Raw genomic sequence first — 23,605 nt, 5'->3', positions numbered from 1 at the left:
TGGACCCCTTCCTTATACCTTATACAAAAATTAACTCAAGATGGATTAAAGACTTAAATGTAAAACCAAAAACTATAAAATGAAGAAAATCCTAGAAGAAAATCTAGGTAATACCATTCAGGATATAGGCATAGGCAAACATTTCATGACGAAAGCATCAAAAGCAATTGCAACAAAAGCAAAAATTGGGCCAAGCGCAGTGACTCACACCTGTAATCCCAACACTTTGAGAGGCCAAGACGGGCAGATCACGAGGTCAGGAGATCGAGACCATCCTGGCTAACACAGTGAAACCCTGTCTCTACTAAAAATACAAAAAATCAGCCAGGTGTGGTGGCACGTGCCTGTAGTCCCAGCTACTCGGGAGGCTGAGGCAGGAGAATGGCGTGAACCCAGGAGGTGGAGCTTGCAGTGAGTGGAGATCGTGCCACTGCACTCCAGCCTCTCCAGCCTGGGTGACAGAGCGAGATTCCATCTCAAAAAAAAAAAAAAAAAAAAAAAAAAAAAAAAAAAAAAAAAAAGAAAGAAAAGGAAAAATTGACAAATGGTATCTAACTAAACTAAAGAGCTTCTCCACAACAAAAGAAACTATCATCAGAGTGAACAGACAACCTACAGAATGGGAGAAAATGTTTGCAATCTATCCATCTGACAAAGGTTTGCTGTATAGAGTCTACAAGGAATCTAAACAAATTTACAAGCAAAAAACCCCATTGAAAAGTGGGCAAAGGACATGAACAGACACTCCTCACAAGACGTTCATGTGGCCCACAAACATATGAAAAAATGCTCAACATCACTGATCATTAGAGAAATGCAAATGTCCATCAATGATAGACTGGATTAAGAAAATGTGGCACATACACACCACGGAATACTATGCAGCCATAAAAAAGGATGAGTTCGTGTCCTTTATAGCGACATGGATAAAGCTGGAAACCATCATTCTGAGCAAACTATCCCAAGGACAGAAAACCAAACGCCGCATGTTCTCACTCATGGGTGAGAATTGAACAATGAGGACACTTGGACACAGGGCAGGGAACATCACACACCAGGGCCTGTTGTAGGGTGGGGGGAGGGGGGAGGGATAGCATTGGGAGAAATACCTAATGTAAATAACAAGTTAATGGGTGCAGCAAACCAACATGGCACATGTATATATATGTAACAATCCTGCACGTTGTGCACATGTACCCTAGAAGTTAAAGCATAATAATAATAAAAAAAGAGAAATGCAAATCAAAACTACTTTGAGATATCATCTTATGCCAGTCAGAATGGCAATCATTAAAAAGTGAAGAAACAATAGATGCTGGCAAAGTTGCAGAGGAAAAGGGATACTTTTACACTGCTGATGGGAATGTAATTAGTTCAACCACTGTGGAAGACAGTGTGGCAATTCCTCAAAGATCTAGAAGCAGAAATACCATTTGACCCAGCAATCCCACTTCTGGGTATATACCTAAAGGAATAGAGATCACTTTATTATAAAGATACATACACGTGTATGTTCGTTGCACACACAGGGAGGAACAATATACACTGGGGCCTCTCCACAGTGGGTTGGGGGAAGAAGAGCATCAAGAAGAATACCTAATGAATTCTGGGCTTAATACTTAGATGATGGGTTGATCTGTGCAGCAAACTATCATGGCACATGTTTACCTATGTAACACACCTGCACATCCTGCACATGTACCCTGGAACTTAAAATGAAAGTTGAAGAAAAAATAGTATACAGAAAAGCCACAAAAAGATAGAAGTATGAACTGAGCATAGTTTCCGAATCAATGTCGGGAGTCTACAAGGAGGCAGACGTAAGACTGAAAGGCAGAGAGTGATACAGATAGGAGGCATGAACCTCAAATCAGAAGGACTGTGGTGCACATGCATAGATGAGAGATGGTTTCAATGTGGCATTGAAAGAATGAGATAGTTCTCATCTTGTCTCAGTTGCATAATATATGGGAGTATGCACATGCCACACTTCAGAGGAAAGTTAATGAAGTAGTGTCTATAATATAAAGCCCAATTTATTTAAGGCAAAGAGAACAGAAGAGTTTTCCTTTAAAAAGTTGAGAGCATAGGAGAATTTGTTTTCCATAAAATGAAGGATTGAAAGGGCATGGGGGAAAGATTTTAGAAAAGTAGGATAGTCTTGAGATTATATCTCTGAGAAGAAAAGGATGCCCAGAGTTGTGTGAGCATGAACTCATGAAAAAATTCACTCTTTTTTTTCCAACAAATATTTTATTGAGTAACAGTCATGTGCTAGGCTCTACTCTATGGCCCAGAGTTAGAGTTAAGTTCCTGCACTAATGAAGCTTATATCCAATGGGAGAAATGGAAATAAGTAAGTACATAATGTAATTTTGCGTAGTCATATATCCCATAAGAAAGTGGAATTGGATAAGGAGGCAAAGAGATATATGGGAAAAGCATTTATGTCAGAGGAAAGAGCAAGTACAAAGTCCCTTAAGGCTGGGTGTTTTCAAGGAATATTAGGAAAACAAGTGTGAATTGGTATGAGTAGGGGAGACCGAAAGTAGAAAGAGATGAGGTTTTAGAGGTAGCCAGTGGTCAAATAAAGTAGATTCTTATAGGTCATGGCAAATACTTAGGATTCCGAAAATATCCACTAGGAAAGTTTGAGAAGAGAGTGAGTCTGACATATATTTTTTTTTCTAAAAACCCCTCATTCTGACTACTGTCCAGAGAATGGACGATAAGGGGGCAAGAGTTGCAGCAGAGAGAGAAGTTAGCCATTCATTGCAGTCATGGGGGTGGTTTGGAACAGCTAGGGGGCAATGAAAGTAGTGAAAAGTGGTCACAGTCTGGATCTGTTCCAAAATCAACAAGATAAGCTGATAGTTTGAATATAGGGCATGGAAGAGAGAAATCAAGGTATGGATATGGATCGGATAGGGATGGCTTTGATATGTAAGAGAAGAGTCCTTGGTCCCGTGTTCTTGTTTTTCTTCATTGATTCACTTTTTGGCTGTTTTGTTCACTGCTGTATTCCTAGGACTTAGAATGGTGCCTGGTACATAGATGATACTCCATAAATTTTGAATGAATTAATACTGAGTGGATTCAGTGGAGTGATAGATGAAAATACTTGATTGATATAGATAGTATGAGGGAATGATTGTTGAGGAAGTTGAGATAGAGATAATTATTGAAATGGGTTACCATAAAAGGCAGGCAGAAAAATTGAGAAAGAGTTGGAGGAATGTCAGGTCAAGGGATGATTTTTTTTTTCAAAATGATCGATGATATTGCATCACTTTTATGCTGCAAGGAATCAGCCAGTATAGAGGGACAAACTGACAAGTGTGGGAGAGATGAGACAATAACCAAATAATACATTTGACCAGGAGGCAGGAAATGGGACCCAGGGCACATGTGGGGGTGCTTGCATTAGATAGGAGCAGACACTCCTGGTAACAGGGAAAAGGTTAAAGTATATGGCTGACATTCTGGTAGGTTGGTATAGTTGATATTAGGAAGAAGAGCACATGGTCTTTTGATTGCTTGGTAAAATAAGAAGCAAAGCTATTTGCAGAGATTCTGGGAAAAGAGTTATTTCTTCTCCCAGAGAGAAAAGAAAGTAAAATATTATCTCTGAGAGTGGGAGAGTGAATTGGTTTGGCAAGTGCAAAATGATCATGGGACATTGAAGTATGTTGAAAAAAATTTAAAGAGAGGCCAGTCAGGCGTTATGCAGATTTTTCCAGATATATTAAAGTGCTTATTTGTAGATAGAGAGTTGGATTTGATCAAGGTTTATGTTTTTCCAGGCAGGTACAATACAGTATGAGAGATGCAAGTGTATTCAGGGTGTATACCAGAGAATGATTATACTGATTTTAATTATGGACTATGTATGTTATCCAAGCAGGGTAAGAAAGGAAATGAGAACGTGAAGATGATGATGAGCAATTCTAAGACTGTAAGATCAATAGATTAGAAATCCGTGGAGTGGGGTGGAATGGGTGGATGTGGATAGAAGAATTGACAGTATGAAGGCACTAGATGAAAAATGTTGGAAATATGTGGTCAGAGAGTGATTCAAGATCATGGACTTGTAATGACAAGTCTTAGGATATGGCCACGGAAGGGACAACTGGATTAGGGTAGAGCTGAGGCTCACTGGAGGAAAAGAGGTCAAATAATAGACCTGTAGTTTACAGTGACCAAAATTTACTATATATCAAGCTTAAGGCTAATGCTACATATGAATTAGATTATTTAATTCTTATAACAACAATGGATTAATTAATCCATTATTTGGATTAGAATATTGAGTCAAATAACCAGCCCAATTTCAAATTTCTATGTGGTATATCCAGAATTGAAACTAAGATGTTTTTTCTTGAAAACCTTTATGAATGACAGTGCTTTGAGGCTAGGTGGAATTAGATGCCCTTAAATGAAACTCTGGTGACAAGTTGTGACAAATGGCAGAGTTGGCTTTGTAGTATCTGGGTAACAACACATGCAATTATTTTGTTCAGGTAAAGTTCTGGCAGACAGTCTTCATGTCACGCAAACAGGGACATTTGTAAGCATAATGTCAGTATCTGGTGGTTTCTAGGTACTGAAATAAAGAAGTTTTAGGAATTCCAAAAGAATAATTGGTTATATTTGTACCTTGTACATAGCAGGTGCTCAAATGTGATAAAATGAATTTGTCTTTGCACGAGACTTATCAGAAGACTTATCCCGGTAGCAGGTGTTTAACTGGGCATTTTACATATGTTATCTTATGTAATATTTACAGCCTTTACAAGATGGATGGTATCCCCATTTTTTATTGAAGAAGTAGGTCATCAAAGCCTAACACAACTAGTATTTGGTAGTGCCCAGTAACCTTTCAGTCTGGCGGGTTCCAAAGCCCATCCTACACCTTATCCTTCTTAACCAATTTTCCTCATTTGGGAATGTGACTTAGTTACAATACCACTCATTTATTCAGTATTTATTAAGTACTCACTATTTGTCAGATATTCTTCTATGCATTGGGCATATATCTTTGAATTAAAAAAAAAAAACAAAATCCTCATTCCCATTGAGCTTTTCTATCTGAGAAACAAGCAATTTTTCTTCCTTTTACACACAAAGGAAGAAAAATAGGGCAGACAACTGCATAGGATGTATGAGGAATGTGTGGAAGGCTTGAAATTTTAGATAGGGTGGCCAGGGAAGCCCTCAATGAAAAGATGATATTTTAATAACACTATGAAGGAAGTGAGGGAACAAATTATATGAAAATTGGATGGAAGAACATCCCGGGTAGAGGAGATAGCAGGTGCAAAGGCCCTGGTGCAGGAGCATACCTGACATATTTCATGAGCAGTGAAGGAGGCCACAGTGGCTGAAGTGGAGTGTGTGAGATGGGAGGGTAGTAGGGGATGAGACCAGCAAGCTATTTGGAGATCAGATCATGTAAGACCTTGTAGATCATATGTTTTTTTATTTATTAATTGACAGATAAAATTGCATGCATTTACCATGTACAAGATGATGTTTCAAGGTATATACACATTGTGGAATGACTAAATCCAGCTAATTAGCATATGCATTCTCTCATGTAGTTATAACTTTTATGGTGACACATACAAATGGCCAATAGGTATATGGTAAAATTCTCAATATCACTAATCTTAAAGGAAATGTAAATCACCTCACACCTGTTAGACTGGGCATTATCAAAAAGACCAATCATGTTAGAGAGGATGTGGAGAAAAGGGACCTTCACACACTGTTGGTGGGAATGCAAATTAGCACAGCCATTATGGAAAACAATGTGGAGTTCTCTCAAAAAAAAATTAAAAATAGGGCCTAGCATGGTGGCTCACGCCTGTAATCCCAGCACTTTGGGAGGCCGAGATGGGTGGATCACGAGGTCAGGAGATCGAGACCATCCTGGCTAACACGGTGAAACCCCGTCTCTACTAAAAATACAAAAAATTAGCTGGACGTGGTGGCGGGTGCCTGTAGTCCCAGCTACTTGGGAGGCTGAGGCAGGAGAATGGCGTGAACTAGGGAGATGGAGCTTGCACTGAGCCGAGATCGCACCACTGCACTCCAACCTGGGCGACAGAGCGAGACTCTGTCTCAAAAAAAAAAAAAAAAAAAAAATTAAAAATAGAGTTATGTGATTCAGCAGTCTCACTACTGGTTATATATCCAAAGGATATTAAATTGGTATGTTGAAGAGATATATGCACTTCCATGTTAATGCAGCATTATTCACAATAACCAAGATATGAAATCAACCTAAATGTCCATTAATGCATTAATGGATAAAGAAAATGTGGTATACATACACAATGGAATATGATTCAGCCTTCAAAAAGAGTGAAATCTTGTCATTTGTGACAACATGGATGAACCTATAGTACATTATGTTAAGTGAAATGAGGCATACAGAGAAAGACAGATACCTCATGATGCCACTTATATGTGGAGTAATATAAAAAAGGTGATTTCATAGAAGCAGAGAGTAGAATGGTGGTTACCAAGGGCTGGAAGGTATGGTCTGGGGTGGGTTGATGTTGGCCCAAGGATACAAAATTTCAGTTATATAGGAGGAATAAGTCCAAGAGATTTCTTGTACAACTTGGTGACTAGAGTTAATAATATAATGTATTCTCAAAAAATGCTAAGAGACTGAGGCTTTTGAAATGGGAAGAAATGGGAGGATTTTGAGCAGGGAGAAGAAATTATCTGCCTTACCACTTTAAAACTTCCCTCTGCCCACTGTGTAGCGAACAGACTCTAGGGGAGCAAGGACAGAGGCAGCAAAACCAGTTAAGAAGCTTTTACAATGATCTTGACAAGAGATGACAAGCTAGAGTGGTAGCAACAGAGGTAATGATCAATGGCTTTATTATGGATATATTTCCTTTTGAATGGAATGCCAGTGAGACTTGTTAATAGATCAGATGTGTGGTTTGAACGTTAAAGGGGAGTCAAGAATGACATTAGAGTTTTAATCAGAGCAAATGGAAGTGCAGAGTCACTATTACTTGAGATGGGAAATACTGCACAGGACCAGGTCTATATATGTGTGTGGGGGTGGATATCTGAACTTCATATCTGAAAATGTTATGTTTAGGATGTCTCTCAGACATTTAGATACAGAGTTTTGTGAGAGGTATCTTAAACCTAACCTGGGTTTAAGTTTTACTTATGAGTTACGATATGAGTTTAAGATGTGTGTTATCTCCTGGAACCCATATCTAGATACATATATGGATTCGAGGTAATATCTGGAATGAAGATATTAGTTTGCAAGTCATCAGTTTATAAGTGATCTTTTCGTCTATTTGTTTGTTCCTTGTACCTTCCTTTAGCTCTTGAGTAGGGTGAATTGGTTGGTAATCATTTGCTAATTTGGCCATGCAATTACATATTATAATGGCCTGAGCACGTGTCATGATTATGTGTTCATGTATCATGGATAATCTCTTCTAACACCATGATTATCTGAGTTTGCACAAGAGTTGTCTCCTCCTGTTTCATAGCCAATCTGCTCCTACCAGAGGCATCTGCATTTGTGCCATGGTTGACTGTAAACTCACAGGACATTGTTTTTTTTTAATGTACTGTACTTATATAAGCATACACTATGGTTGTCAATTTTTGCAACGTAGCCTGGCTTCTTGATTAAAATCAGCATTAGGTTTTACCTTCTGCTTGTACATCATGGTTGTCTGAATATTCGTATGATGTTCCTTCAATGTAATTTTCATTTTATTCACCATGGATATGTGCGTTATATTTGTGTGTTCGAACACTACAAATAGCTGTTTATTCACTATCGTCATCATTACCCCAAGGATACCAATTCTTCACTATGGTCACTTGCAACTATATCTTACCTTTCTGCTACAGTGAAAATTTTTTGACCATGTCTGCCTACTCATGGACCATGACCTTTTCTGTTCCTGCACCATGGTAATCTAATTCCATAGCACCTCAGTCTGCTCCTAAACCATTTCACTTAATTCCTGTAGTATGGTTGCTATGATACATATATTCTGTGTGCATTTATCATGGTTAAGAATTGATGTACCAAATGCTTCTTCACATGTATCATGTTTGTCTATGCATATACTGTATTTGCCTCCAGCTACATGGATGTGTGATCATTTTTGAAGGCTCTTTGTTTCACTGTCACAGACATTTTATTTAGTTATGATTTCATGTAATACTGTTGTCTTTTTATGTATCATAGTATATGTCTTAGTTTTCTCTTTCCAAATCATGGGCATTTAATTCTATGTAATTGCCATCTATTCTTAGTGTGATAGTTTGCTGCTTATCTACCATGATAATTTGAACATAACACATAGTGATATAGTAGAATAGCATAGCTGAACACACACTATGGATCTCTTTGTTTACACAGCATGGCCATCTTCTCCTATACCCAGGATTGTTATTCATGGACTCATGTTTTCTAAGCATGCATCATAGCTATGTCTTATGTTCCATGGATTATTTCTACAATTTGAACTTCATATCCTAGTCCAAGTGTCTCTGTTCCTGTAGAGTAGTTGTCAATTCATGTATCATGATTATCTGAACATTAATTCTTGTCATATGATTACACAACATTAAGGTCTGCTAAAGCACTGTGAATGTTTGAGCATATATCGTGGTTACTGCCCTTACCATGGAAGTTACTTGTGCTCAGAGTTGTCTGATCATGCACCATCTTTTCTTACTCATATACTATGGTTTTCTGAACCGTACCATTCCTGTATACTCCTGTAAAATGTCCATCAACTCTTTTATTGTTCATGAAGCATGGATGTCACAGGTCTTATATTAGGTTGACCATAAGAAATTGCTTTCTTTGGTAAAACCAAAATTGTGAAATATTGGCAATTTCCTATGGTGCAATCTAATACTATGATTATCTCTGTCTCTAATGTTGACACTTCATCATGTCAGAAGTCCATCTTCTCCATTGTTGTAGTTTTTCATATGCCTATACCAGATTCATGAAGACAGGTTAATATAGATCCAGTGGCTGCTTTTTTGAGGCATGTGGGGTGAATTTAAAAGGACTTTTGTTCTTAATCTCACCAAGCAGAATAGCTCCTTAATGTGTATCTGTTTTACATATTGGTCTCTTGTATAAGCTTTCTTGGAAAAAAAACCCAGTTATATATCCCTCCGTTTTCTCTGAAAATTAATTCACTGATATGACTGAAAAAGGGTATGTTGTTGGGTCAGAGTTAGGTCTCCTTCAAGTTCTCAGTGTCTCATATTCAAAGAAGCCACACAAATTAGAGGTAGCAAGTAACCATCACTTTATTGGTTGCTTTCTTAACCCCATGTCTTGGGTAAATCTCCACTGATCCAGAGTTCATAAAACAGCCTTCCTTATAGGGAACTCCATATCACTAGTTCTATCACCAGTATAATTTGCTGACCTCTTAGAGATTTCAGTGTCAGGAAGTAGGCTTGGATTTCTCTTTTTGTTGTGTCCCCTATCTAAAGGAACAAGTTTGCTTTCAAATATCTCTTTATGGGGAAATACTGCATTCTTATTCAAGAGCCATGATGTCTCATTATGCAGTATTTTCTCAACCTAATTTAGAGGAAACAGTCTATCCACTTCAGGCCATTTAATCTTTTGGAAAATTGTTTAACTCTATGAAGATGAGAATCAATCTCAAAAATGCTGTAAAAAGACTCCAGGTCTTAATATACTAGGATAGTAGGATTCTCTACAATATTACACAGTTAACCAAGGCAAAGGACTTTGTAACACTAAAGATCAAACAGGGAATTGGAGGGAAATAAAATGGACATGAGAGAATATTTTTAAGATCTTAGATTATAAGAGGTAACCCAAGCTGAGGGAAGTTCTGTGATTCACCTAATCACATAGGGTGAAGCCAAGGAAAGAGATGTTGCAGTAACCTCAGACTCCTGATTACTGACTTAGGGCTGTTTGCGCTACACTATGCATCCTTTCTTGGATGGGCTCTGGTATATTTAGGAGAAGGGTATGTTGGGGGCGATTTTGGTGGCATAGACAAGCTGGGAAAAGGGGACTGTTGAATTAAGCACTGAGTAACTAAACACTAGAGAAGTTAAATGGCTCTAATAGAGTTTAATAACATCTCTTTCTCTCTTTTTTACCTCTTTCTCCTCTCTCCCTTTGTTTTCTACTCTCTACCTCTTATCCCTTATCTAAACTGTGAATCTCACAGGTCTCTCCAAGTTTGTGCCTAAGAAGATGATAATCACACAAATGAGTCACTATTACATGACCAGCCTTGGGATTCTTTTCCTGATTAATATTCTCCCTGGAACCACTGGTCAAGGGGAATCAAGACGACAAGAACCTGGGGACTTTGTGAAGCAGGACATTGGCGGGTAAGAACCCCTAACTCTTAGGATGAAAGAAGACTGTGATAAATGTTTGCCTCAGACCAAAACTTCTGATGTTTTCCCCGAGATGAACCCAAGTACTCTGGTCTCTGATACTTATACATTACATTATATTTAGAAAAAAGTCATAGGCTCAGACTCTCAAAGTAGAAAGAGATCTCAAAGTTTCTTTTTCTTAGACAACACCCTGGACCAGGCTTGAATCACCTCTGTAATATCTTATTTATTTATTTATTTATTATTATTATTATACTTTAGGTTTTATGTACCCTAAAACCTAAAGTGTAATATATTAAAAATAGTTCTTTTGCCCTCAATTTTATCTCTCCTCTCTTAGATCTTCAACCTTTTCCTTTTTATTGGCTGTGGCTCATTAGCATTTGAACATGATAATGTTTAAGAATCACTCATCTTAAATTTAAAAATCTTCCCTCCAGATACTGCCTTAATTATTTGCTCCCCTTCATAGCCATATTTCTTGAAGGAGTGGTATGCTTCATTGCATCTATTTACCTCTCACCCTTTCATTCACTTGCTGCCATCTGACTTCCAACCCCAGACTCTAAGGCAACTTCTGCAGCCAAGATGGCCAATGTTGGTTCTGTTGCTGAAATGAACACTTCTCTGTTCTTACGTTCCAATATTGTTGACTTCTCCATCCTTAACTTCATTTTATTATGAAATAAAAATACATGTAGAAACATGCATAAAATATAAATACATAGTTTAATAATAATTCTTTTTTGCTTCAGAGACACTATAATTCTCTGGTGTTTTGATTGGGTTCTCTAGAAACAGAGTATGAAACAAGGATTCTTGAGCAAATGATTTATTGAGAGGTCACTTTCAACAGAAACCTGTAAGGAAGTAAGGGAAGGAAGATAGGGAAAGAGAAGAAGTAAAGCAAAGGTGTAGCCTCAATTTGACCTCATGAGGAGAAATGGGGCATAAATGGCACGAAAAGATTTGTCCTACTTTGAGGCAAGGGACCCAAGCTTGTGTACTCTCACCTCAATTAGTCTTTGCCTGTGGATCCCCTAGAGAAAGGCATAGTCTTCCAGACATTTTAGGTGAGGCGACTCCCTTCAACAGATAGTAATTTTCCAAAGTAGCTGCAGGATGATTTCACTGGCCCAGTAAAAGGGATCCAAGAATAGTATTATACCAATAATAAATACTACATCTGGTTTTCTTTATACTTTTATGACTATGCTTTCTACAATATTTTCCACAATACTACACAGGTACATCAAAGACCTTTGTGATATAAAGATCCTTTTTAGTCTTCTTTTGTTCACCCCTCAGGTGTTTGTGTTTTTCATTGTTTTGTTCTAGGCACACTTCTTACCCTACAGATCCCCTGAGTGATTTAATCCATTTCTATGATGTAGTTACCCTATATATGTAAATGCCAATGACTCCCATCTCAATCTTCATTCCAGACTTCTCTTGAATGTCAGACTTCTATATCCAACTGTCTACTGAACATGCCCACTTGGCTATTCCACACACTTCTTAAACTAAGCATGTCCAATGTATTTAATTATCTTCATCTCCCTCCCCCACCCTAAAGAACAAACATAACAAAACAAACAACAAACAGACAAAAATATTCCTCTTCTATTTTTTTCCTGTTTCAGTCAGTGGTACCACTATGTACCCAGTTGCTCAAGTCAGAAACTTGGAATCATTTTTGCCAGTTTTCTACCCTTTACTCTCCAGATCGAATCAATCACCAAGATTTGTCATTTCTACCTCTCATATCTCTTGGATTCATCTACCTTTTTCCAACTTTTCTGCTAGCACCCTAGTTTAATCTGATGTTGTCTCCCACTTGGACCACTGCGTGAACCTTGTCTTACTTCCTAAAATCTTGTTTCCATCCGAACTAGCCTCCACTCTGTAACTATTTTTTCTATAATGCATGTTTGACCATACCTACCCTATTTAGAGCCCTTTCATGGTTTTCTATTGTCCCTATAATAAGGTACAAACTCTTTAACATGATTTTATAAAACCCACTAGGACCCAGCTTCTACCCACCTTGCTAGCCTTACTTCTTAGTCTTTCTGCCACCAAACCGTGTTCAGCAATGTTGAACTCCTTTTAGACTTTAAAATCCCTTCTAATCCAAGAAATATCATTACTAGAAATGACCTCTTAGTCCTGCAATATTTCAATATTACACAAGGTATTTTATTCCTTGGTAGTGACTTTTTTTTTTTTTTTTTTGGTTTTACATTTGGCTATTGTCCTATATTCTTGGAAGCATGCATCTTGAAGTAGGAAGTATTCCTAATTATTTTTGCAGTGTTGATTATCTTAATGTACTCTGAGTCTTTTCATCTTATATCAGCATTTTTACAGTAATCTCTGGGGCTGAGGCTGCAGAACTGGGCTTGTATGTCCTTAGAATCTTGGTATATAAGACTCTTTTTGTTCTTTCTTCCAAAATAGAAAATAAAACCAGTTCTGTTTTGTTAACTCCTCATGTATTTCATTTCATTGGGCCATGATAGATTCTAAATAAGATGAAGGTTCTAAATAAATTAACCTTACCACTTCAAGTGTTAAAGCCTTTTACATTTTAACTCTGATAATATAGTTTTCTAAAAATGTATTGCATATTTTCTTATAACCCTAAACAAGGATTTTTTTAAAACAGAATAGTCCCATTTCTTTGTGACTTTTGGTCATCAGAAAGAAAATTCACGGTTGCATGCCATGGCACATGCCTATAGTCCCAGGTACTTGGGTGGCTGACACAGAAGGATCTCTTGAGCCCAGGAGTTAAAGGCCAGCCATGGCCACACAGTGAGACTCTATCTCTAAAAATAAACAAACAGACAAAAAAAAAAAAATTCTTAAGCACATGTTCATTATATTCATTCGAATTTTTTTTTTTTTTTTTTTTTTTTTTTGAGACGGAGTCTTGCTCTTCACCCAGGCTGGAGTGCAATGGCGCGATCTCGGCTCACTGCAACTTCCGTGTCCTGGGTTCAAGCCATTCTCCTGCCTCAGCCTCCGGAGTAGATGGGATTACAGGCACGTGCCACCACGCCCAGCTAATTTTTGTATTTTTAGTAGAGACGGGGTTTCACCATGTTGGTCAGGCTGGTTTTGAACCCCTGACCTTGTGATCCGCCCGCCTCAGCCTCCCAAAGTCCTGGGATTACAGGTATGAGCCACTGCACCCGGCCAGTGTTAGTTCTTACGTCTTGTCTCCTGTTTACAATGGTTTGTTAGCATCCTGTTGATGCTTAGAAAACCAGATAGCCTAGGTTTTTAGTAATTATGTCAAGGAGGAGGCCAAGAAATCCTACCTGAAAAAGCAGAGTAAAGTGCTTGGTTTTAGTAAAGAGGCAATGCAATCACTGCATGTTTTCTTTCTTTCTTTCTTTTTTTTTTTTTTTTTTTTAAGACAGAGTCTTACTCTGCTACCCAGGCTGGAATGCAGTGATGTGATCATAGCTCATTGTAACTTCAAACTTTCAAACTCCTGGGCTCACATGATCACATGATCCTCCTGCCTGAGCCTCCTGAGTAGCTGGGACTACAGGTATAAGCCACCACACGCGGCTAATTTTTACAATTATTTTGTAGAGATAGGATCTCACTGTCTTGCCCAGGCTGATCTCAAACTCCTGACCTCAAAAGATCTTCCCACATTGACCTCCCAAAGTATTGGTATTACAGGTGTGGGCCACCACACCTGGTCTCTGTTTCTTGAATTACAAACATTTTTTTCCTTACTTTCCTCCAAGCCCAGTGCAATTAATACTTTTGAGGCATGATACTACTAAAAGCATGGCCCAAATATTAAGGTTGTATTCTCCTGCATGTCTTTTGGGTAAATAATGAAATTAAGGCAGAGATAAAGAAATTTCTTGAAAGTAATGAGAACAAAGATACAAATACCAGAATCTCTGGGACATGGCTAAAGAGTGTTAAGAGGAAAGTTTATAGCACTAAATGCCCAAGTCAAAAAGTTACACAGATCTCAAATTAACAACCTAATGTCACACCTAGAGGAACTAGAGAACCAAGAGGAAACCAACCCCAAAGCTAGCAAAAGACAAGAAATAACAAAAATCAGAGCTGAACTGAAGGAAATTGAGATGCAAAAAAACATACAAAAGATTAAGTCCAGGAGTGTATTCTTTGAAAGAATGAATAAGATGGATAGACCACTAGTTATTCTAATAAAGAAAAAAAGAGAAGATCCAAATAAACACAATCAGAAATAACAAAGAGCATGTTATTGCTGACCCCAGAGAAATACAGAAAACCCTCAGAGACTACTATGAACATCTCTATGCATACAAACTAGAAAACCTAGAAGAAATGGATAAATTCCTGGAAACATGCAACTTCCTAAGACTGAACCAGGAAGAAATTGAATCCCTGAACAGACCAATAACAAGTTCCAAAATTGAATCAGTAAAAAAAAGCCTACCAGTCAGAAAAAGTCTAGGAACAAATTAATTCACAGCCAAATTCTACCAGAGGTATAAAGAGGAACTGGTACCATTCCTACTGCAACTATTCCAAATAATTGAGGAGGAGGGACTCCTCCCTAACTCGTTCTATGAGACCAGCATCATCCTGATACCAAAACCTGGTAGAGACACAACAAAAAAGAAAAGTTTTGGCCAATATCCTTGAGGAACGTAGATGCAAAAATCCTCAATAAAATGTAGCAAACCAAATCCAGTAGTATATCAAAAATTGAATCCACCATGATCAAGTAGACTTTATGCCTGGGATGCAAGGTTGGTTCAACATATGCAAATTAATAAATGTGATTCACCACATAAGTAGAACTAAAAACAAAAACACACATAATTATTTCAGTAGATGTATAAAAGGGTTTTGAAAAAATCAACATTATTTCATTAAAACGAAGGACTACACGTATAAGCCACCACCCAAACTAGGCATTGAAGGAACATACTTCAAAATAATGACTATCTATGAAAAAACCCATAGCCAACAGCATACTGAATGGGCAAAAGCTGGAAGCATTCCCCTTGAAAGGCAGAACAAGACATGGATGCCCTCTCTCACTACTCCTATTCAACATGGTACTGAAGTCCTAGCCAGAGCAATCAGGCAAGAGAAAGATATAAAAGGCATACCGATCAGAAGATAGGGAGTCTAACTCTCTCTGTTAGCAGACAATATGATTCTATACCCAGAAAAGTCTCTGCCCAAAAGCTCCTTGATCTGATTTTAAAACTTCAGCAAAGTTTCAGGATACAAAATTAATGTACAAAAATCAGTAGCATCATACACCAACAACATCCAAGCTGAGAGCCAAATCAAAAACACAATCCCATTCACGATAGCCATAAAAGAGTAAAATACCTGTGAATACAGGTAACCAGGGTGGTGAAAGAGCTCTACAATAAGCATTACAACACACTGCTCAAAGAAATCAGAGATGACACAAACAAATGAAAAAAATTCCATGCGCATGGATAGGAAGAATCAATATTGTTAAAATGGCCATACTTCCAAAAGCAATTTACAGATTCAATGCTATTCTTTCAACCTACCAATGACATTCTTTACTGAACTAGAAAAAAACTATTTTAAAATGTATACGGAACCCCAAAAGAGCCCAAATAGCCAAAGTAATCCTAAGCAAAAAGAACAAAGCTAGAGACATCACACTACCTGACTTCAAACTATACTATGGGGCTGTAGTAACCAAAACAGCATGGTACCGGTACAGAAATAGACACATAGACCAAGAGAACCGAATAGAGAGCCCATAAATAATGCCACAGACCTACAAACATCTGATCTTTCACAGCATTGACAAAAACAAGCAATGGGGAAAGAAATCCCTATTCAATAAATGGTGCTGGGAAGGTGGATTAAAGACTTACATGTCAAACCTAAAACTACAAAAACCCTGGAAGATAATCTAGAAAATGACATTCTAGACATAGGACCTGGCAAAGATTTCATGATGAAGACATGAAAAGCAATTGCAACAAAACCAAAAATTGACAAATGGGACCTAATAAAATGAAAGAGCTTCTGCATAGCAAAAGAAACTATCAAGGGAGTAAACAGACAATCTACAGAATGGAAGAAAATATTTGTAAGGTATGCATCCAACAAAGGTCTAATATCCAGCATCTATAAGGAACTTAAACAAATTCACAAGCAAAAAACAACCCAATTAAAAAATAGGCAACAGACATGAACAGACACTCCTCAAAAGAAGACATTTTTTTTGTGGCAAACAAGCACATGAAAAAATGCTGAACATCACTGATGATTAGAGAAATGCAAATCAAAACCACAATGAGATACCATCTCATATCAGTCCGAATGGCTATTATTAAAAAGTCAAATTATAACAGCTGCTGGTCAGGTTGCAGAGAACAGAATACAGAGCTCAGAAATAATGCTGCACACCTACAACTATCTCATGCACTGCTGGTGGGAATGTAAATTAGTTCAGCCATTGTGGAAAGTAGTTCAGTGATTTCTCAAAGAACTTAAAATGGAATTACTATTTGACCTAGGAATCCCATTATTGGATATATATCCAAAGGAATATAACCCATTCTATCATAAAGACGCATGCATATGTTCATTGCAGCACTCTTCATAATAGGAAAGACATGGAATCAACCTAAATGCTCATTAAAGTGGATTAGATAAAAGAAATGTGGTACATATACACCATGGAATACTATGCAGTCATAAAAAAGAACGAGATCATTTCATTTGCAGCAACATGGATGCAGCTGGAGGCTATTATCCTGAGCAAACTAACACAGGAACAATAAACCAAATACTATGTGTTCTCACTTATAAGTGGGAGCTGAACATTGAGTACACATGGAAACAAAGAAGGGAACAATAAACACCAGGGCCTACTTGAGGGTAGAGTGTGGAAGGAGGGTGAGTATAGGAAAATTACCTGTTGGGTACTATGCTTATTACCTGGGTGACGAAATATCTGTACGCCAACCCTCATGATACATAATTTACCTACATAACAAACCTGCACATGTATCCGCAAACCTAAAATAAAGCTGTAAGAAAAAAATTATGACAAAATTAGACTTGGTTAATAATAAAAAGCACAAATATTAAGGTTGTATTTGCCATAAATAAAGGATCCAATATAATTTTAAAATACAGAGTTTTTGCTGATAGTTGTGGTACTTAAGAGCGCTGCTTCTTTTTGATTATTTCCATACTTTCTTAATTATGTTTTTGTGTATTGAAAAAAATCCATTACTGCATTATCTTATCCAACTTTAGTGATTTATTCAATGAAACCACCTACATTGGCCACCACAGCCATTTTAACAATCAACAGTGGTTTATCGACCAGTACTTTGTATAACTCATGTGCTAGATGTAATAGTTCTCAACATTCAGTATTTGTAAGCAAGAAAGCAGGCTCCGCATTTGAAGATTATGATTTGGTAGCTCTGGGAATAGTGCCTAAAATGCCCCAGATGATTCTGGTGTAAGGAATCTTTGGGGACACAGTTCCTGTTTTTAAGAAACTAACAGTAAGTTTGGGATTTGGGATTCTGGAACTTTAGAACAGCACCCATGAAAAAACCTGTAGAGAGCATATAATCTGATTTTTTAATTTGTACCTGAAGAAACTAAGGCTCAGAAAGGAAAATTGACTTTCTTACAACGAGTTAATAATAGACCCAGGTCTAGAGCACCAGTTTCTGATTCCTAGTCCTGCATTTTTGATAAAAAGCTACAGAGAATAATTTCAACTTCATATAATAAATGAATTTCCTATACTCCTGGTTCCTGGTCAAGTATTTTGACCATTAGCAAATGGAATTATGTATGTGAACAATGTCAAGTTGAACCATTTTGAAACTGACATTTTGCTGGGTCAGAATGGTCAAATATCAGCAATTTTCATAATGGGTCAACACGTAAGTGCCTAAGCAGCAAATGTCAGGTCTGACTGCCATTTGTTGAATTTGTCAGGATCCCGGAGAATACAGATGGGACATTTCAATTATTTGAGGAGGATATATTTGCAGAGACTAATCATAAAGTTATGATCTAAGTGGAGGGAAACCACAAGGAATAGAGTAAGAACCTAAGGTGAACAACACACATATCATGTAAATCAAGCTTTCTTAAGAGGTGCAGATTTTTGGTGGAGGGAACAGCCAGCCTGAGAAGATTTCACAGGGACAGAGCCAGGGAATTACATGCCCAGTCTTTTTGTCTTCCTCTGATCTTCAGCCAAGGTGGCCAAACTCAAGTTGAAGCAAGAGGCCAATGGCGCCTATAATGTAGTGTATAAAAATTAGCCTTCTAGAAAGGAGAACGGGGTGGAGAATAGTGAAAAGGCAAACGAAATATGCTGCACACAAGGCCGCATATTTCCACACTACTAATAGAGTAGGGACTATGATTTGGGAGGAATATGACACTATATTAACACATCTTCTGCATCAGCGTTATATGGTGGTGGCCATGGTGACAGCCGATGCAGTGAACTGAAGAGGAGACGGCTGGGGAGTTGCTTGTCTCCTTGTCATATCTACAGCCTGACTTGGCTCTACTATCTAAAGGTGTCAGTGCTTGTAAGCATCTGTATTCATCTTGAAAATGATTTTCTCAGTTCTCTTAATCTCGGAATAAACTGTCACCTGTGGCCATGCATGTACTTACTTTTACTTGGAATATAGGTATGAAAAGTCCAAACCCTTCCATTTACATGTAATTTCTATTAAAGAATCAATGCATCAATACTCTTAGCATTTGATCATTAAATCTTAAAATTTCAGAACCAGACTTGGAACCTGAGAGGCTGTCAGTTCCTAGGCTCCTATCCTGGGAAAGACTCCCTCCTGCTTTACTGTTGATGATTCACCTACCAGTTTGAATCTCTGCAGTGATAAGCTGCATTAGTACCACAGGGCATAGCTCCAGGTGTTAGAAAGTGCTTCCTATATTGAGCTGAAGTCCACCTTCTTCAGACACCTCCTAGTTATAGGGCCCTGTAACATTTGCAGCATTTGCTTCTTTTTCCACATGGTGGCTTTCAGATATACTCCGTGCTTTCTTGTCTGCAGGCTAACTCTCATTCCTTTCAAATATTCTCTTGGCATAATATGGTTTTCCAGACATTGCTTCAAACTGGACACTCTCCCTTGTTATCTAATTAAGCTATTTTTTTTGAAATTCGATTCCTTAGTCTTACTTATTCCATTATGTTAGTTTAAACTTTATATTCATAGAGTCCTATATACCAAGCTCTATTCTAAGTTATTAATATATGTTGATTAATATAATCCTTATAACAGACCTGACAGCTAAGTGATGTTATTATTCCTTTGCAGATAAAATATGGAGACAGAGAGAGGTCAGGTAACTTGCCAAAGCTCACACAGCTAGAAAATAGAAGAGTTAGGATTGAAACCCAAAAAGTTTGGCTCCAGAGTCCGTGCTATTAATCATTATGATGTAATGCTTTTCCTGAGTTTGGTTACTTTTAAGTAAGAATGAGGCACATGTCAATTTCTTTTACATACACGAACATTTACTTACATATAGTAATCTCTCAACCACTGAATTCTTAATATCTCAGCCACATAGCTGGGTAGACCATGTTAAGATGGGGCAAGTGCATTTTTCTAATAGGACCTGGAGAAATAAGGAATATAATTTTGTCCTACCATTTTCCCTTTTGAGGTGGAAGTAGAGAATTTGTAACACAGAACAGAGATGGACATGTGAGGCCACAATCAATGATACTTTGTAGGTGATGTTGTGGCTTCCTGTTGCATTATGTCAGGAGGCAAGGTTGTCTCAGTATGGCTGATACTGAATTTTATCACTTGCTGAGGGTGATGACTGTCAGGACTCTCCATTGTAAGGATATCAATCATCAGGATTAATTCAAAGTCTTTGAGCTGGTGGCCAGCTCATTGCTTTGATCATGGCTGTGGGTGTGGGGGTAAAGAACAAATAATAGTAGGGGAGATAATATTTTTCCTACTTTAGTTTTCTCTTCTTTTGTATCAAAAAATATCTTTTCACATAAACAGTGTTATAAATGGTTCTCAGGTTGGCCTATTAATACCTGCTTAACCAGAAATGTTGCCGAAATAGTGCTCATGCATTGGCACTATGGTTACAGTCATTCAGATTAACTATGAGAAACAGTATTGCTTACTCTTGTCTAGAAAACTAGCTATCCTTTATGGCATTGTTTCAAAGGAAGAATGTACCCCTGCTTCTTTGCAAACTTTGGTTCATGACACATTTTAAGTTGCGATATGTCTGCTTATGGTCACATGGAATCATATCTTTAAGGTCTACTAGCTTATTTTATCATTCACAACATATACAATTAAGTATTTCTCTTTTTTTGTGAAGCAGTGGCTTTTAGTTACTAAGAAGGCATGAAGGACTTGGTCTTTATTTTACCAAGTGGGCAGGTGTGTCTCAAGTCAGTACCTCTGTAGTTTTATTACCAGTCCATATAAGCTATTTCAGAAAAGAACAACTGTCTTTTTCAGATGGATTTGGCATATTCTAGCCAAAATCAGGTTAGTTCTTCTTCTTTTTTTTTTTTCTTTAAGCAGCTTCTGTAAAGAGAAAGTGGGCTATTGAATTCTAGGTGTTTCTCATTTCCTGCCTAGTATATAACTGGCATCCTTAGTGCTGAATCTTTAGTTGAACATTTCCACTTATAGGAAAGACTGGACTTGAAAAACGAAAACATGAGGAATATTTGGAAATGGTGAGTAACCTGATTTGCCTGTGATTGGTGGTCAGAAAGAGAAGTAGTAGAATTTGCAACTGTAAAAGTATATCAGGAACAGATTGCAGAAGGCCACGAATGTCAGGCTTAGGCATTGGAATTTTATTTGGTTAGCTATGAAGAGTTATAAAAGGTTTGTGAGCGATGCAGAGACATAATCTGCTCAGTAATTCCGTATTTTTATTATTTAAAAAAATCTGCTCTCTCCTAGGAAATATGTGGTTTAGGAAAAATGCCATCCTTTTAATGAAATAAATATCTTTCCTCTTTGGGATGTTGTATGAACTGTGTCAGCAACTCCACATTTGTGCCTCTCCTGCTTTCCCTTAACGTAAACACACCAGGATCCTCAATGAAGGATGTCGGCAGTGACAGCATTAGTTTGACAACTTCATTGAGGATGCTCTAGATGGTCAGTGATCTTGACTTTCTCCTATAGCCTAAAAGATAATGTATTTTAAAGGTTTTTCATTGCATTTTCAGGAGTTTGGGGAGAAGTTAATGAACAACCTTCATTTATAGAACAATTTTGTATTTATTATCTTATTTACTTATTTATTTCAAAAGTTTTCTAATGTAGGTTATTGTTATCCCCATTTTACATATATGGAAGTACGGGCATACCTCATTTGACTGTGCTTCACTTTATTGTGCTTGTGGATAGCATGTTTTTTACAAATTGAATGTTTGTGGCAACCCTGTGTTGAGTGAGTCTATTGGTGCCATTTTTCCAACAGCATGTGCTCACTGTATGTCTCTGTGCCGCATTTTGGTCATTCTTCCAAATTTTCAAAGTCTTGAATATTATATCTGTTATGGTGATCTGTGATCGGTGATCTTTGATGTTATTATTTTAATTGTTTTGGGGCACCATGAATTCCACTCATGTAAGACAGTGGACTTAATTGGTAAATATTGTGTTTGCTCTGACTGATTATTCCACTGAAGGGCCATTCCCCTGCCTCTCTCCCCCTCCTTAGGCCTTCCTTCTCCCTGAGATACAACAATATTGAAAATAGGCCAATTAGTAGCCCTACATAGCCTCTAAGTGTTCAAGTGAAATAAAAACTTACATGGCTCTCACTTTAAATCAAAAGCTAGAAATGATTAAGCTTAGTAAGGAAGGCATGACAAAAGCTGAGATACTCTAAAAGCTAGGCCTCTTGTGGCAAGCAGTTAGCCAAGTTGTCAATGCGAACGAAAGGTTTTTGAAGGAAATTAAAAATGTTACTCCAGTGAGCACATAAATGATAAGAAAGTGAAACAGCCTTATTGCAAATATGGAGAAAGTTTTAGTGGATAGAAGATAAAGCCAGACACAACATTCTCTTCAAGCAAAGCCTAATTCAAAGCAATGCTATAACTGTCTTCAGTTCTGTGAAGACTGGGAGAGATAAAGAAGCTGCAGAAAAAGTTTGAAGCTAGTGGAGGTTGGTTCATGAGGTTTAAGGAAAGAAGCCATTTCCATAATATAAAAGTGCAAGGTGAAACACAAGTGCTGATGGAGGAGCTGCAGCAAGTTCTCCAGAAGATCTAGCTATGATAATTGATAAAGGTGGCTACATGAAAAACAGATTTTGGTAGATGAAACATCCTTCTATTGGAAGAAGATGTCTTTCAGGACTTTAATAGCTAGAGAGAAGAAGTAAATGCCTGACTTTGAAGCTTCAAAGCAGTGGCTGACTCTTTTGTCAGGGGCAAATGCAGCTGGTAACTTTAAGCTGAAACCCATTGTTCATTTACTATTGGGAAAATCCTAGGACCCTTAAGAATTATGCTAAATCCACTCTCTCTATGCTCTGTAGATGAAATAACAAAGCCTGAATGACAGCACATCTGTTTATAGCATGGTTTACTGAATATTTTAAGCACACAGTTGCAGTCTACTTCCCAGGAAAAAATACTCCTTTTGAAATATTATTTTTCAATGACAATGCACCTGGTCACCCAAGAGCTTTGATGGAGATGTGCAAGATGACTGTTGTCTTCATGCTTACAATACAATGTCCGTTCTTCAGCCCATTGATCAAGAAGAAATTTTGACTTTCAAGTTTTATTATTTAAGAGATACATTTCATAAGGTTATAGCTTCCATAGATAGTGATTCCTATGATGGATCCAAGAAAAGCCCATTGAAAACCTTCTGGAAATGATTCACCTTTCTGGATATCACTAAGAGCATTCATGATTCAGGGGAGCAGGTCAAAATATAAACATTAACAGGAGTGTGGAAGAAGTTGGTTGCAATCCTCATGGGTGACTTTGAGGGGTTTGAGGAAGTAACTGCAGATGTGGTGGAAATAGCAAGAAAACTATAATTAGAAGTAGAGCCCAAAGTTTTGACTGAATTGCTGCAATCTCATGAAAAAACTTGAAGGGATGAGTTGCTTCTTACAG

General features: G+C 37.6%; 1 protein-coding gene across 3 annotated transcripts in view; it reads left to right on the top strand.

Moving 5' to 3' along the window:
- The window catches only part of GABRA3 (gamma-aminobutyric acid type A receptor subunit alpha3), a 288,046-nt gene that overhangs the window by 83,356 nt on the left and 181,085 nt on the right, over nucleotides 1-23,605 (top strand). For all 3 annotated transcript variants that reach the window (XM_054472831.2, XM_054472832.1, XM_054472830.2), the window contains exon 2: nucleotides 10,242-10,407. In XM_054472831.2, the coding sequence (XP_054328806.1) occupies nucleotides 10,268-10,407 (140 nt within the window). In that variant the 5' untranslated portion in view covers nucleotides 10,242-10,267. The remainder of the gene's footprint in view (nucleotides 1-10,241; nucleotides 10,408-23,605) is intronic.

Source organism: Pongo pygmaeus, chromosome X (assembly GCF_028885625.2).
Source record: "Pongo pygmaeus isolate AG05252 chromosome X, NHGRI_mPonPyg2-v2.0_pri, whole genome shotgun sequence".
Taxonomy (NCBI): Eukaryota; Metazoa; Chordata; class Mammalia; order Primates; family Hominidae; genus Pongo; species Pongo pygmaeus.
Note: the sequence above shows the minus strand (reverse complement) of the source record. Positions and strands in the feature narration are given on the sequence as shown.